Source organism: Oncorhynchus keta, chromosome 34, assembly GCF_023373465.1.
Source record: "Oncorhynchus keta strain PuntledgeMale-10-30-2019 chromosome 34, Oket_V2, whole genome shotgun sequence".
Classification (NCBI taxonomy): domain Eukaryota; kingdom Metazoa; phylum Chordata; class Actinopteri; order Salmoniformes; family Salmonidae; genus Oncorhynchus; species Oncorhynchus keta.
In genome coordinates, this window is record NC_068454.1 from 74,623,986 (window position 1) to 74,642,170 (window position 18,185).

The 18,185-nt window shown below is 50.3% G+C and overlaps 1 protein-coding gene across 5 annotated transcripts in view; it reads right to left on the minus strand.

Moving 5' to 3' along the window:
* LOC118373587 (glutamate receptor ionotropic, kainate 5-like) overlaps positions 1-18,185 on the minus strand; it is a 149,251-nt gene that overhangs the window by 14,502 nt on the left and 116,564 nt on the right. For all 5 annotated transcript variants that reach the window (XM_052494817.1, XM_052494818.1, XM_052494816.1 and 2 more), the window contains 8 exons: positions 8,029-8,133; positions 7,247-7,354; positions 4,252-4,455; positions 3,270-3,383; positions 2,788-2,897; positions 2,173-2,346; positions 1,664-1,829; positions 553-778 (listed from right to left, as the gene is read on the minus strand). In XM_052494817.1, coding sequence (XP_052350777.1) covers positions 553-778; positions 1,664-1,829; positions 2,173-2,346; positions 2,788-2,897; positions 3,270-3,383; positions 4,252-4,455; positions 7,247-7,354; positions 8,029-8,133 — 1,207 coding nt within the window. The remainder of the gene's footprint in view (positions 1-552; positions 779-1,663; positions 1,830-2,172; positions 2,347-2,787; positions 2,898-3,269; positions 3,384-4,251; positions 4,456-7,246; positions 7,355-8,028; positions 8,134-18,185) is intronic.

Sequence of the window (18,185 nt, forward strand, 5' to 3'; positions counted from 1 at the left end):
CATCTCTCCTTTTTCCCCATCGCTCCTCTTTCCCATCTCTCCTTTTTCCCCATCTCTCCTCTTTCCCATCTCTCCTTTTTCCCATCTCTCCTTTTTCCCCATCTCTCCTCTTTCCCATCTCTCCTTTTTCCCCATCTCTCCTCTTTCCCATTTCTCCTTTTTCCCCATCTCTCCATCTCTCCTCTTTCCCATCTCTCCTCTTTCCCATCCCTCCCAATCCATCTCTCCCCCATACCTCCCTCCATCCCTCTCCCCATACCTCCCTCCATCCTTCCCCATCACCCCTCCTATACCTCCCTCCATCCCTCTCCCCATACCTCCGTCCATCCTTCCCCATCACCCCTCCTATACCTCCCTCCACCCCTTTCTCTACCATACCTCCCTTCCTTCCTCCCTCTCTCCCCATACCTCCCTCTCCTCATCCCTCTCCCCCATACCACCTTCTATCCCTCTGACCACATACCTCCACCCTCCATCCCTCTCTCCCCCATACCTCCCTCCCCCATCCCTTTCTCTCCCCATACCTCCCCCATACCTCCATCCCTCTCTCACCCAGTGGCATGCCGATGCCGTAGCCCTTGGTGTCCAGCAGACCACCTATCTGGGTGAGATTACAGTTGAGTTTGCGGTAGTACTCATTCATGGTGCTCTCCAGGAGGAAGGCATATTTAGAGTTGACCACGCGGGCAATGCCCTCCTCCGTGCTCTTCACAAACACACTGGGCTGCTTGGAGTGCATGTAGTTCCACATGCGCTGGTATGTCTGGTAACGCGAGTTCTGGAGGGAGAAAGGAAGGAGGGAGGGAGAAAGGAGGAAAGGGAGGAAGGTGGGGGGGTGGAGGAAAGAGATGGGGAGGTAGGAAAAGGAAAGGAGGGGAAGGGAGGGGGGAGAAGGGATAGAGACAGAAGGGTAGAAAAATATATATACTGTATATATATATACATTTCCTCATATTTACTCATAATTAAACAGATGCATTATTCTTCATCCACATGCAGCTGAATCAAACGCCAGGGGGTAGTGTACATACAATATGTCATGCTAAGGCACAGCATAGACACAGAGTCAAGGTAAAAGCAACCAGTTAGATATAGTATTGTATATGCAACAAAACAGGTTCGATGTGGGTTGGATGTGAAGGACTCTTCGGTAGTGTGTACAGTTAAGAGGTGGCGAGAGGGATGATACAGCATCAAGGGAGGTCTGGGTAAGCACAATGAACATACACACAATAAAGATACACAAACAAACACTCACACTCTAACCCCCCCCACACACACACACACACCTAAACATTTACTCACAAACACACATGCACAATCAAGCACACAGTCCAAATGCACTGACAAACACAGATGCCAACACAGATGCCAGCAGCTCTTACATAAGCAAACACTGACACTCAGCCACTTAACACTAACAGCCATAAAGAACACAACAGGAGCTCAGAGACATGCCAGCAAATAGGGAAACAACTACACTCTCACACACACACACTGTGCTCAACCACATACCCACCTCACCATACACACACATACAAATAGGAGCGATCTGAGACATGTCGGCAAATACTAGAACAACAGCACACACACACACCTCCCTACCAGTCATTCTCCATTCAAAGCTCTACATACGCCCCCCAGGGCCAGCGTCGGGCCGTACCATGAAGAAAGTCATGGTGCTCCCCCCGTGGATAGTGCCATACTCGATGTTGGTCTGGTCGGCCAGGTCGTCAGGAGACTCGATGGGCACCTCCATCCTCTGGACGGTCAGGAAGGCTGCCAGGTTGGCCGTGTAGGAGGAGATGATGATCAGAGTAAACATCCACCTGGGAGAAGAGAGAGACAGAGTTAGAAAGAGTAAGAGAAGGATAGGGGGGAGAGAGAGAGAGAGAGAAAGAGAGAGAGGTAGGACTAAGGGGAAATAATGGGAGAAGTGACACCGTCAGAGAGAGAGACAGAGAGAGAGGGAGAGAGAGAGAGAGAAAGAAAGACAGAGAGAAAGAATAAGAGAGAGACAGAGAGAGAAAGTCAGAGAAAATAGAGTTTGACAGAATCCCAGACAGGGAGAGAAATGAGAGAGGAGAGGGCAACAGAGAGACATCTACTCGGACTGAGACATACAGACTGATACATACTTACCCACCCATCTACACACACACACAGACTTACCAGACCCCTGAGACGCAGCGTGTGGACAGGGCACGGGGCATGATCTCAGAGCCCTGCTGCATGAAGCCTCCTACAGGGAACCACAGGCTGTTTCCTAGGGTGTACTGGTTCTCCAGCATGTCCTTGTGCCCCTGCAGACATGGGTGGGGGTTGTACCACTCATAGGGACTTAACCTGGAAGTAGGAGAGGAGGAGAACACTCCTCTATAAGGGCTATTTGGCTGTCCCCATAGGAGAAGCCTTATTGGTTTCAGGTAGAACCCTTTTGGGTTTCAGGTAGAAGAACCCTCTTCTACATGAAACCCAAAAGGGTTCTACCTGGAACCAAAAAGGGTTCTTCAAAGGGTTCTTCTACGGCGACAGCCGAAGAACCCTTTTAGGTTCTAGATAGCACCTTTTTTCTAAGAGTGTAGAGGAGAGAAAGGAGCATAAGGACCTCTGTACACAACATCTGTCTATCTCAACCAAGGCATTTTCATTCGGTGTGTATACAAGCTACAATAACTCATTATTACTCAATTGTGTCAACCAAAATGTCTAAACAATCCCAGAGTTCCTCACTAGTTTCCTGTTCCTGTTGCCCTGGGTTACTGTGGTGCTCTTTCATGCACTTACCTTGCAGCCAGGAAGAGCACACAGCTGACAGCCAGGTAGGCGAGCAGCATGAAGAGCCATACAGCCGGAGAGAAGGGGTCCAGGAAGGAGAAATACCCCGGCTTCCTCCCCTAAAACAGAGACAAGAGAGAGAGATAGGACAGGGTGGAGTGGCCCTATTACATTACATTACATAGCTGTCATGTAGTTCCTCTTTCAACCACAGAGGAACAGTGTTCTTTCCTGCAACTGTACAGCACATCATCTCTGCAATTTTAAACTGTTCATAATGCAACAAATGTAAGCCTCAGAGAGTTGAACGGTAAACGTGTGCGATGTACAACCATGAACTCTATAAGACCTATCCATTCTAACTTTCAGAATCAGATATCCTCGATAGCCTCAAAGAAATGCATTGTCATGGCCCATAAAATAATCAGGATAGCACAAACAGCAGTGGGGGAAATCCAATACACCCAACTGCTCTGGTGTGTTTGCCTTACCAGGTGGACTCTGTACAAGATGCTGATTCCTAGCGTCATGAAGGGCTTGGAGAAGTCTATGACTTTCTCCCTCTCAGAGGTGATGGTAAAGCCTGCTACTGCCAAGTCTGCTTTCTGTAGGGGGGAGAAAGAAAGAAAGAAAGAAAGAAAGAAAGAAAGAAAGAAAGAAAGAAAGAAAGAAAGAAAGAAAGAAAGAAAGAAAGAAAGAAAGAGAGAGAGAGAGAGAGAGAGAGAGAGAGAGGGTCAGAAATAGATGACAACAAACCAACACTTCGATCACTCAGAGTCCCCTGGATTGGAGATGCACCTATGAGCCAATGGCGTTCCCTCCACCCCATGGAGGGAGAAAAAAATGTCTTCAGAGAGACAATAGAACCAGAGATCCACTGCAGCAGAACTGTTCACTGGCTGTTCCATTTATGGAACCTCCTGTCAGACAGTCAAATTAAAGCCTAATTGATGAACATGGGATTAGTCTGGTTTGATCAGTGAGGAGAGCAGAAAGGGCAGAGAGAGTGGGGAGCAGGGCAGCCCCATGGCAAGAGACATATGGGGACCACACTGTGGTAATTGAAGTATGCTGTGATCTAATTAAGCACACATAGTCTCTTATTAGTGTGTGTGTGTGTGTGCTTAACTATCCAAGAATGGTAAAACAAAGCAGTTTGACCAACTGGGGACATTTTGTTAGTCCCCACATGGTCAAATGTTATTTCTAGGGGGTTTAGGGTTAAGGTTAGAATTATAATTAATGTTAGAATTTCGGTAGGTTTAGGGTTTGGAGATAGGGTTAGGTTTTCGGGTACCCGTTAGGTTTTGGGAAAATAAGATTTTGAATGGGACTGAATTGTCAGTCGTGACTGACTGACTGAATTGTTAGTCGTGTCTGTCTGTCTGTCTGTCTGTCTGTCTGTCTGTCTGTCTGTCTGTCTGTCTGTCTGTCTGTCTGTCTGTCTGTCTGTCTGTCTGTCTGTCTGCTCACCCTGTTGATGAGCTCTCCCACCATGCCGGTCCAGGACCCGTTGGGTTCAGGCGCTCCATACAGCCCATCATCCACCAGTTTAATCCTGAAGGAGCACTTCAAGATGTCTGCCAGCTCTCTTAACATGTCCACACAGAAGCCCTCATACTGGTCATTCCTCTGGTACTCCTGGTAGTTCCCCTTACGCATCACATAGGGGCTCTCCTGCACAGAGAGGAAGGGGATAGGGAGGGGACAGAGGGATGCATGTCAACTCTGGCATTACTATGTGTAGTGAACAAAACATTAAGAATACTTTTCTAATACTAAGTTGCACCCCCTTTTGCATTACATTACATTACATTTAAGTCATTTAGCAGACGCTCTTATCCAGAGCGACTTACAAATTGGTGCATTCACCTTATGACATCCAGTAGAATAGTCACTTTACAATAGTGCATCTAAATCTTAAAGGGGGGGGGGGGTGAGAAGGATTACTTATCCTATCCTAGGTATTCCTTAAAGAGGTGGGGTTTCAGGTGTCTCCGGAAGGTGGTGATTGACTCCGCTGTCCTGGCGTCGTGAGGGAGTTTGTTCCACCATTTGCCTTCAGAACCGCCTCTATTTGTCAGGGCTTAGACTCTACAAGGTGTTGAAAGCGTTCCACAGGGATTCTGGCCATGTTGACTCAATGCTCCCCACAGTTGTGTCAAGTTGACTGGATGTCCTTTGGGTGGTGGACCATTCTTGACACACTTGGGAAACTGTCGAAAATGAAAAACCAGCAGCGTTGCAGTTCTTGACAAACTCATACTGGTTCGCCTGGCTCCGACCGTCATACCGTTAACCCTTAAATCTTTTGTCTTGCCCATTCATCTCTGAACGGGACACATACACAATCCATGTCTCAATTGTCTCATGGCTTAAAAATCATTATTTGTCTCCTCCCCTTCATCTACGCTGATTGAAGTGGATTCACCTGGTCAGTCTGTGTCATGGAAAGAGCATTCCTAATGTTTTGTACACTCAGTGTATATGGTGATGACCAGTCATATTAATCATAATAAAGGTTTTGACCTCACCAGTATAGTGGCCATAATAAAGGTTTTGACCCCACCAGTATGGTGGCCATAATAAAGGTTTTGACCCCACCAGTATGGTGGCCATAATAAAGGTTTTGACCTCACCAGTATAGTGGTCATAATAAAGGTTTTGAACTCACCAGTATGGTGGCCATAATAAAGGTTTTGACCTCACCAGTATAGTGGCCATAATAAAGGTTTTGACCTCACCAGTATGGTGGCCATAATAAAGGTTTTGACCCCACCAGTATGGTGGCCATAATAAAGGTTTTGACCTCACCAGTATAGTGGTCAGGTTTTTATAGTGGCCATAATAAAGGTTTTGACCCCACCAGTATGGTGGCCATAATAAAGGTTTTGACCTCACCAGTATAGTGGCCATAATAAAGGTTTTGACCTCACCAGTATAGTGGCCATAATAAAGGTTTTGACCTCACCAGTATAGTGGCCATAATAAAGGTTTTGACCTCACCAGTATGGTGGCCATAATAAAGGTTTTGACCTCACCAGTATAGTGGCCATAATAAAGGTTTTGACCTCACCAGTATAGTGGCCATAATAAAGGTTTTGACCTCACCAGTATAGTGGCCATAATAAAGGTTTTGACCTCACCATTATAGTGGCCATAATAAAGGTTTTGACCTCACCATTATAGTGGCCATAATAAAGGTTTTGACCCCACCATTATAGTGGCCATAATAAAGGTTTTGACCCCACCATTATAGTGGCCATAATAAAGGTTTTGACCTCACCATTATAGTGGCTATAATAAAGGTTTTGACCCCACCAGTATGGTGGCCATAATAAAGGTTTTGACCTCACCAGTATAGTGGCCATAATAAAGGTTTTGACCTCACCAGTATAGTGGCCATAATAAAGGATTTGACCTCACCAGTATGGTGGCCATAATAAAGGTTTTGAACTCACCAGTATAGTGGTCATAATAAAGGTTTTGACCTCACCAGTATAGTGGTCATAATAAAGGTTTTGACCTCACCAGTATAGTGGTCATAATAAAGGTTTTGACCTCACCAGTATGGTGGCCATAATAAAGGTTTTGACCTCACCAGTATAGTGGTCATAATAAAGGTTTTGACCTCACCAGTATGGTGGCCATAATAAAGGTTTTGACCTCACCAGTATAGTGGTCATAATAAAGGTTTTGACCTCACCAGTATGGTGGCCATAATAAAGGTTTTGACCTCACCAGTATAGTGGTCATAATAAAGGTTTTGACCTCACCAGTATGGTGGCCATAATAAAGGTTTTGACCTCACCAGTATAGTGGTCATAATCAAGGTTTTGACCTCACCAGTATGGTGGCCATAATAAAGGTTTTGACCTCACCAGTATAGTGGTCATAATAAAGGTTTTGACCTCACCAGTATAGTGGTCATAATAAAGGTTTTGACCTCACCAGTATAGTGGTCATAATCAAGGTTTTGACCTCACCAGTATGGTGGCCATAATAAAGGTTTTGACCTCACCAGTATAGTGGTCATAATAAAGGTTTTGACCTCACCAGTATAGTGGTCATAAGGGTTTTGACCTCACCAGTATAGTGGTCATAAAGGTTTTGACCTCACCAGTATGATGGTTACGATAAAGGGTTTGACCTCACCAGTATGGTGGTCATAAAGGTTTTGACCTCACCAGTTTGATGGTTACGATAAAGAGTTTTGATCTCACCAATATGGTGGTCATAATAAAGGGTTTGACCTCACCAATATGGTGGTCATAATAAAGGGTTTGACCTCACCAATATGGTGGTCATAATAAAGGGTTTGACCTCACCAATATGGTGGTCATAATAAAGGGTTTGACCTCACCAATATGGTAGTCATAATAAAGGGTTTGACCTCACCAATATGGTAGTCATAATAAAGGGTTTGACCTCACCAATATGGTGGTCATAATAAAGGGTTTGACCTCACCAATATGGTGGTGACGATGAGGGTCTTGTTGGCCAGTGTTTCCGAGACGTTGATGTCCAGACTGGTGGCGTTCATAGCCAGTGTGTTGTTGGAGTACCAGATACCAATCTGAGAGAGAGATGAGAGAGAGAGAGAGAGAGAGAGAGAGAGAGAGAGAGAGAGAGAGAGAGAGAGAGAGAGAGAGAGAGAGAGAGAGAGAGAGAGAGAGAGGGGGGATAATAATTGCAGGATGTGTGTGATTATACAGGAGGTACAGTAAAAAACAAGAAGGAACTAGGATCCAGAGGACAAGCCCAAGGCATTTTGATCAACTATACAAACTATATGATCACATACATCTCTCTATGGGTCAGATAGCTCTAAATGGCTCTAATAAAGATAGAATTATTTTTTTTTTCTAAAGCCCTATATTTCTAGGAGCGTTGTAGATAGATGTCAGCACCCTAACTGTGTTTGAAATGTAGAACGTTAAAGACCTTCACGTTCAGATAGAAAACCATCTAATTACAATACGACTGCTACATTTTGGAGATCCTCTTGGAGTCTCATATCATAAATGTCGACCCTAAAACAACCATTGATTTTGCTGTTCTATTTCGTCTTTAGTCCTCAGCTGGTGTTATCGTTCAGTACATACTGTAGCTAGCTAATCACAAAGCACTTCCATAGCATAACCAATTCTAATTACATGGCTAAAATGTCACTGTTATGAAGGATTACTGTCAACACAGAAGCCATTTTGTGTCAAACACTGTTTCTCTATAATCTCAGTGCCCTCTGACCTCTCTGTGACGCCTGCGGTGTTTCTCTAGAATCCTCAGTGTGTAGTTGGTTCTCTGTCCTTTACTGTTGAACTCCACATGGCCTGTCAGACCATCATACTCCACCTGACAGACAGAGACAGAGAGAGATTATTTATGAAGCCAATAAAGCTAATTTGAATTTAATTGAATTTAATGAATTGAGAGAGAAAGAGAAAAGGTACAGGAGAGAAAGACAGAGAGAGAGAGAGAGAGAGAGAGAGAGAGAGAGAGAGAGAGAGAGAGAGAGAGAGAGAGCGACAGCGATAGCGATACAGAGAGACAAAGAGAGAGAACAATATACTTACACTACACATATCTAGTAAACAGTGTGACAGTGCTGACAGAGCTTGATAGAGCTAAGATGAATGGAGTGGTGGTGAAGATGGAACACACCCAGTGGTTTGATAACAGAGACAGATAACAGGCCTGTACCGAGGAGACAAAGAGAGATGGAGCACGGGCAGCCATGAAGACAGCTCGTCAATGAGCACACAGACAACCAGCCATGTCAAATAACGAAAAATAACAAGGGAGGAGGAGTGCCGGGTGGATGGATCAGACAGACAGACAGACAGACAGACAGACAGACAGACAGACAGACAGACAGACAGACAGACAGGACAGGACATGGTGGACAGGACGGTGACCCAACACAACGACAGGACAGGACAGTGTGACACAGACAGACAGGTGGACAGAACAGGAGTGTGACCCAACACAACAACAGGCAGGACAGGAGTGTGACCCAACACAACGACATGGGAGGGCAGGACAGGAGTGTGACCCAACACAACGACATGGAGGGCAGGACAGGAGTGTGACCCAACACAACGACATGGTGGACAGGACAGGAGTGTGACCCAACACAAGACATAGTGGGCAGGACAGGAGTGTGACCCAACACAACAACATGGTGGGCAGGACAGGAGTGTGACCCAACACAACAACATGGTGGACAGGACAGGAGTGTGGACATGGAGGGCAGGACAGGAGTGTGACCCAACACAACGACATGGTGGGCAGGACAGGAGTGTGACCCAACACAACGACATGGTGGACAGGACAGGAGTGTGACCCAACACAACAACATGGTGGGACAGGACAGGAGTGTGACCCAACACAACGACATGGAGGGCAGGACAGGAGTGTGACCCAACACAACGACATGGTGGGCAGGACAGGAGTGTGACCCAACACAACGACATGGTGGACAGGACAGGAGTGTGACCCAACACAACAACATGGTGGACAGGACAGGAGTGTGACCCAACACAACGACATGGTGGGCAGGACAGGAGTGTGACCCAACACGACAACATGGTGGACAGGACAGGAGTGTGACCCAACACAACAACATGGTGGGCAGGACAGGAGTGTGACCCAACACAACAACATGGTGGACAGGACAGGAGTGTGACCCAACACAACGACATGGTGGACAGGACAGGAGTGTGACCCAACACAACAACATGGTGGACAGGACAGGAGTGTGACCCAACACAACGACATGGTGGACAGGACAGGAGTGTGACCCAACACAACAACATGGTGGACAGGACAGGAGTGTGACCCAACACAACAACATGGTGGACAGGACAGGAGTGTGACCCAACACAACAACATGGTGGACAGGACAGGAGTGTGACCCAACACAACAACATGGTGGACAGGACAGGAGTGTGACCCAACACAACGACATGGTGGACAGGACAGGAGTGTGACCCAACACAACAACATGGTGGACAGGACAGGAGTGTGACCCAACACAACGACATGGTGGACAGGACAGGAGTGTGACCCAACACAACAACATGGTGGACAGGACAGGAGTGTGGACATGGTGGACAGGACAGGAGTGTGACCCAACACAACAACATGGTGGACAGGACAGGAGTGTGACCCAACACAACAACATGGTGGACAGGACAGGAGTGTGACCCAACACAACAACATGGTGGACAGGACAGGAGTGTGACCCAACACAAACATGGTGGACAGGACAGTGTGGGGACATAGTGGACAGGACAGGAGTGTGACCCAACACAACAACATGGTGGACAGGACAGGAGTGTGACCCAACACAACAACATGGTGGACAGGACAGGAGTGTGACCCAACACAACAACATGGTGGACAGGACAGGAGTGTGACCCAACACAACAACATGGTGGACAGGACAGGAGTGTGACCCAACACAACAACATGGTGGACAGGACAGGAGTGTGACCCAACACAACAACATGGTGGACAGGACAGGAGTGTGACCCAACACGACATGGTGGACAGGACAGTGTGGACATGGTGGACAGGACAGGAGTGTGACCCAACACAACGACATGGTGGACAGGACAGGAGTGTGACCCAACACAACAACATGGTGGACAGGACAGGAGTGTGACCCAACACAACGACATGGTGGACAGGACAGGAGTGTGAACATGGTGGACAGGACAGGAGTGTGACCCAACACAACGACATGGTGGACAGGACAGGAGTGTGACCCAACACAACGACATGGTGGACAGGACAGGAGTGTGACCCAACACAACAACATGGTGGACAGGACAGGAGTGTGACCCAACACAACAACATGGTGGACAGGACAGGAGTGTGACCCAACACAACAACATGGTGGACAGGACAGGAGTGTGACCCAACACAACGACATGGTGGACAGGACAGGAGTGTGACCCAACACAACGACATGGTGGACAGGACAGGAGTGTGACCCAACACAACGACATGGTGGACAGGACAGGAGTGTGACCCAACACAACGACATGGTGGACAGGACAGGAGTGTGACCCAACACAACGACATGGTGGACAGGACAGGAGTGTGACCCAACACAACGACATGGTGGACAGGACAGGAGTGTGACCCAACACAACGACATGGTGGACAGGACAGAAGTGTGACCCAACACAACGACATGGTGGACAGGACAGGAGTGTGACCCAACACAACGACATGGTGGGCAGGACAGGAGTGTGACCCAACACAACGACATGGTGGACAGGACAGGAGTGTGACCCAACACAACAACATGGTGGACAGGACAGGAGTGTGACCCAACACAACAACATGGTAGACAGGACAGGAGTGTGACCCAACAACAACATGGTGGACAGGACAGGAGTGTGACCCAACACAACGACATGGTGGACAGGACAGGAGTGTGACCCAACACAACGACATGGTGGACAGGACAGGAGTGTGACCCAACACAACACATGGTGGACAGGACATGGTGGACATGGTGGGCAGGACAGGAGTGTGACCCAACACAACGACATGGTGGACAGGACAGGAGTGTGACCCAACACAACGACATGGTGGACAGGACAGGAGTGTGACCCAACACAACGACATGGTGGACAGGACAGGAGTGTGACCCAACACAACGACATGGTGGACAGGACAGGAGTGTGGACATAGTGGGCAGGACAGGAGTGTGACCCAACACAACGACATAGTGGGCAGGACAGGAGTGTGACCCAACACAACGACATAGTGGACAGGACAGGAGTGTGACCCAACACAACGACATGGTGGACAGGACAGGAGTGTGACCCAACACAACGACATGGTGGGCAGGACAGGAGTGTGACCCAACACAACGACATAGTGGACAGGACAGGAGTGTGACCCAACACAACGACATGGTGGACAGGACAGGAGTGTGACCCAACACAACGACATGGTGGACAGGACAGGAGTGTGACCCAACACAACGACATAGTGGACAGGACAGGAGTGTGACCCAACACAACGACATGGTGGACAGGACAGGAGTGTGACCCAACACAACGACATGGTGGGCAGGACAGGAGTGTGACCCAACACAACAACATGGTGGACAGGACAGGAGTGTGACCCAACACAAGACATGGTGACAGGACAGGAGTGTGACCCAACACAACGACATGGTGGGCAGGACAGGAGTGTGACCCAACACAACGACATGGTGGACAGGACAGGAGTGTGACCCAACACAACGACATGGTGGACAGGACAGGAGTGTGACCCAACACAACGACATGGTGGGCAGGACAGGAGTGTGACCCAACACAACGACATGGTGGACAGGACAGGAGTGTGACCCAACACAACAACATGGTGGACAGGACAGGAGTGTGACCCAACACAACGACATGGTGGACAGGACAGGAGTGTGACCCAACACAACGACATGGTGGACAGGACAGGAGTGTGACCCAACACAACGACATGGTGGGCAGGACAGGAGTGTGACCCAACACAACGACATGGTGGACAGGACAGGAGTGTGACCCAACACAACGACATGGAGGACAGGACAGGAGTGTGACCCAACACAACGACATAGTGGACAGGACAGGAGTGTGACCCAACACAACGACATGGAGGACAGGACAGGAGTGTGACCCAACACAACATGGTGGACAGGACAGGAGTGTGACCCAACACAACGACCAGGACAGGAGTGTGACAACACAAACATAGTGGACAGGACAGGAGTGTGACCCAACACAACGACATGGTGGGCAGAACAGGAGTGTGACCCAACACAACGACATGGAGGACAGGACAGGAGTGTGACCCAACACAACGACATGGTGGACAGGACAGGAGTGTGACCCAACACAACAACATGGTGGACAGGACAGGAGTGTGACCCAACACAACGACATGGTGGACAGGACAGGAGTGTGACCCAACACAACATGGTGGACATGGTGTGACCCAACACGACAACATGGGAGGCAGGACAGGAGTGTGACCCAACACAACAACATGGAGGACAGGACAGGAGTGTGACCCAACACAACAACATGGGAGGCAGGACAGGAGTGTGACCCAACACAACAACATGGAGGACAGGACAGGAGTGTGACCCAACACAACAACATGGGAGGCAGGACAGGAGTGTGACCCAACACAACAACATGGAGGACAGGACAGGAGTGTGACCCAACACGACAACATGGGAGGCAGGACAGGAGTGTGACCCAACACAACAACATGGAGGACAGGACAGGAGTGTGACCCAACACAACAACATGGGAGGCAGGACAGGAGTGTGACCCAACACAACAACATGGGAGGCAGGACAGGAGTGTGACCCAACACAACAACATGGAGGACAGGACAGGAGTGTGACCCAACACGACAACATGGGAGGCAGGACAGGAGTGTGACCCAACACAACAACATGGAGGACAGGACAGGAGTGTGACCCAACACGACAACATGGGACAGGACAGGAGTGTGACCCAACACAACAACACACAGGGTGGACAACATGGGAGGCAGGACAGGAGTGTGACCCAACACAACAACATGGAGGACAGGACAGGAGTGTGTGACAACATGGGAGCAGGACAGGAGTGTGACCCAACACAACGATATGGTGGACAGGACAGGAGTGTGACCCAACACAACGACATGGTGGACAGGACAGGAGTGTGACCCAACACAACAACATGGAGGACAGGACAGGAGTGTGACCCAACACGACAACATGGGAGGCAGGACAGGAGTGTGACCCAACACAACAACATGGAGGACAGGACAGGAGTGTGACCCAACACGACAACATGGGAGGCAGGACAGGAGTGTGACCCAACACAACGACATGGTGGACAGGACAGGAGTGTGACCCAACACAACGACATGGTGGACAGGACAGGAGTGTGACCCAACACAACAACATGGAGGACAGGACAGGAGTGTGACCCAACACAACAACATGGGAGGCAGGACAGGAGTGTGACCCAACACAACGACATGGTGGACAGGACAGGAGTGTGACCCAACACACATGGTGGACAGGACATGGACAACATGGGAGGCAGGACAGGAGTGTGACCCAACACAACAACATGGGAGGCAGGACAGGAGTGTGACCCAACACAACAACATGAGTGGGCCCAAGACAACATGGGACAGGACAGGAGTGTGGCCCAACACGACAACATGGGAGGCAGGACAGGAGTGTGACCCAACACGACAACATGGGAGGCAGGACAGGAGTGTGGCCCAACACAACGACATGGTGGACAGGACAGGAGTGTGACCCAACACAACGACATGGTGGACAGGACAGGAGTGTGGCCCAACACAACGACATGGTGGACAGGACAGGAGTGTGACCCAACACAACGACATGGTGGACAGGACAGGAGTGTGACCCAACACAACGACATGGTGGGCAGGACAGGAGTGTGACCCAACACAACGACATGGAGGACAGGACAGGAGTGTGACCCAACACAACGACATGGTGGGCAGGACAGGAGTGTGACCCAACACAACGACATGGTGGGCAGGACAGGAGTGTGACCCAACACAACGACATGGTGGACAGGACAGGAGTGTGACCCAACACAACGACATGGTGGACAGGACAGGAGTGTGACCCAACACAACGACATGGAGGACAGGACAGGAGTGTGACCCAACACAACGACATGGAGGACAGGACAGGAGTGTGACCCAACACAACGACATGGTGGACAGGACAGGAGTGTGACCCAACACAACGACATGGAGGACAGGACAGGAGTGTGACCCAACACAACGACATGGAGGACATGACAGGAGTGTGACCCAACACAACGACATGGTGGGCAGGACAGGAGTGTGACCCAACATGGAGGACAGGACAGGAGTGTGACCCAACACAACGACATGGAGGACAGGACAGGAGTGTGACCCAACACAACGACATGGTGGGCAGGTGAGTGTGACCCAACACAACGACATGGAGGACAGGACAGGAGTGTGACCCAACACAACGACATGGTGGACAGGACAGGAGTGTGACCCAACACAACGACATGGTGGGCAGGACAGGAGTGTGACCCAACACAACGACATGGAGGACAGGACAGGAGTGTGACCCAACACAACGACATGGTGGGCAGGACAGGAGTGTGACCCAACACAACGACATGGAGGACAGGACAGGAGTGTGACCCAACACAACGACATGGTGGGCAGGACAGTGTGGACAGGACAGGAGTGTGACCCAACACAACGACATGGTGGGCAGGACAGGAGTGTGACCCAACACAACGACATGGTGGACAGGACAGGAGTGTGACCCAACACAACGACATGGTGGGCAGGACAGGAGTGTGACCATGGAGGACAGGACAGGAGTGTGACCCAACACAACGACATGGTGGGCAGGACAGGAGTGTGACCCAACACAACGACATGGAGGACAGGACAGGAGTGTGACCCAACACAACGACATGGTGGGCAGGACAGGAGTGTGACCCAACACAACAACATAGTGGGCAGGACAGGAGTGTGACCCAACACAACAACATGGAGGACAGGACAGGAGTGTGACCCAACACAACGACATGGTGGGCAGGACAGGAGTGTGACCCAACACAACGACATGGAGGACAGGACAGGAGTGTGACCCAACACAACGACATGTGGACAGGACAGGAGTGTGACCCAACACAACGACATGGTGGGCAGGACAGGAGTGTGACCCAACACAACGACATGGTGGGCAGGACAGGAGTGTGACCCAACACAACAACATGGTGGACAGGACATGGACATGGTGGGCAGGACAGGAGTGTGACCCAACACAACGACATGGTGGGCAGGACAGGAGTGTGACCCAACACAACGACATGGTGGGCAGGACAGGAGTGTGACCCAACACAACGACATGGTGGGCAGGACAGGAGTGTGACCCAACACAACGACATGGAGGGCAGGACAGGAGTGTGACCCAACACAACGACATGGTGGGCAGGACAGGAGTGTGACCCAACACAACGACATGGTGGGCAGGACAGGAGTGTGACCCAACACAACAACATGGTGGGCAGGACAGGAGTGTGACCCAACACAACGACATGGTGGGCAGGACAGGAGTGTGACCCAACACAACGACATGGTGGGCAGGACAGGAGTGTGACCCAACACAACGACATGGAGGACAGGACAGGAGTGTGACCCAACACAACGACATGGAGGACAGGACAGGAGTGTGACCCAACACAACGACATGGTGGGCAGGACAGGAGTGTGACCCAACACAACGACATGGAGGACAGGACAGGAGTGTGACCCAACACAACGACATGGTGGGCAGGACAGGAGTGTGACCCAACACAACGAACATGGTGGACAGGACAGGAGTGTGACCCAACACAACAACATGGTGGGCAGGACAGGAGTGTGACCCAACACAACGACATGGAGGACAGGACAGGAGTGTGACCCAACACAACGACATGGTGGGCAGGACAGGAGTGTGACCCAACACAACGACATGGAGGACAGGACAGGAGTGTGACCCAACACAACGACATGGTGGGCAGGACAGGAGTGTGACCCAACACAACGACATGGAGGACAGGACAGGAGTGTGACCCAACACAACGACATGGTGGGCAGGACAGGAGTGTGACCCAACACAACAACATAGTGGGCAGGACAGGAGTGTGACCCAACACAACAACATGGAGGACAGGACAGGAGTGTGACCCAACACGAACAGGACACATGGTGGACAGGACAGGAGTGTGACCCAACACAACGACATGGTGGGCAGGACAGGAGTGTGACCCAACACAACAACATGGTGGACAGGACAGGAGTGTGACCCAACACAACGACATGGTGGACAGGACAGGAGTGTGACCCAACACAACAACATGGTGGACAGGACAGGAGTGTGACCCAACACAACAACATGGTGGACAGGACAGGAGTGTGACCCAACACAACGACATGGTGGGCAGGACAGGAGTGTGACCCAACACAACAACATGGTGGACAGGACAGGAGTGTGACCCAACACAACGACATGGTGGGCAGGACAGGAGTGTGACCCAACACAACAACATGGTGGACAGGACAGGAGTGTGACCCAACACAACGACATGGTGGACAGGACAGGAGTGTGACCCAACACAACAACATGGTGGACAGGACAGGAGTGTGACCCAACACAACAACATGGTGGGCAGGACAGGCGTGTGACCCAACACAACGACATAGTGGGCAGGACAGGAGTGTGACCCCACAACACATGGTGGACAGGACAGGAGTGTGACCCAACACAACGACATGGTGGACAGGACAGGAGTGTGACCCAACACAACAACATAGTGGACAGGACAGGAGTGTGACCCAACACAACAACATGGTGGACAGGACAGGAGTGTGACCCAACACAACAACATGGTGGACAGGACAGGAGTGTGACCCAACACAACAACATGGTGGACAGGACAGGAGTGTGACCCAACACAACGACATGGTGGACAGGACAGGAGTGTGACCCAACACAACAACATGGTGGACAGGACAGGAGTGTGACCCAACACAACAACATGGTGGACAGGACAGGAGTGTGACCCAACACAACGACATGGTGGGCAGGACAGGAGTGTGACCCAACACAACGACATGGTGGACAGGACAGGAGTGTGACCCAACACAACAACATGGTGGACAGGACAGGAGTGTGACCCAACACAACAACATGGTGGACAGGACAGGAGTGTGACCCAACACAACGACATGGTGGGCAGGACAGGAGTGTGACCCAACACAACGACATGGTGGACAGGATGGTGTGACCCAACACAACAACATGGTGGACAGGACAGGAGTGTGACCCAACACAACAACATGGTGGACAGGACAGGAGTGTGACCCAACACAAACATGGTGGACAGGACAGGAGTGTGACCCAACACAACAACATGGTGGGACAGGAGTGTGACCCAACACAACAACATGGTGGACAGGACAGGAGTGTGACCCAACACAACAACATGGTGGACAGGACAGGAGTGTGACCCAACACAACGACATGGTGGACAGGACAGGAGTGTGACCCAACACAACGACATAGTGGACAGGACAGGAGTGTGACCCAACACAACAACATGGTGGACAGGACAGGAGTGTGACCCAACACAACAACATGGTGGACAGGACAGGAGTGTGACCCAACACAACAACAGGACAGGAGTGTGACCCAACACAACGACATGGTGGACAGGACAGGAGTGTGACCCAACACAACAACATGGTGGACAGGACAGGAGTGTGACCCAACACAACAACATGGTGGACAGGACAGGAGTGTGACCCAACACAACAACATG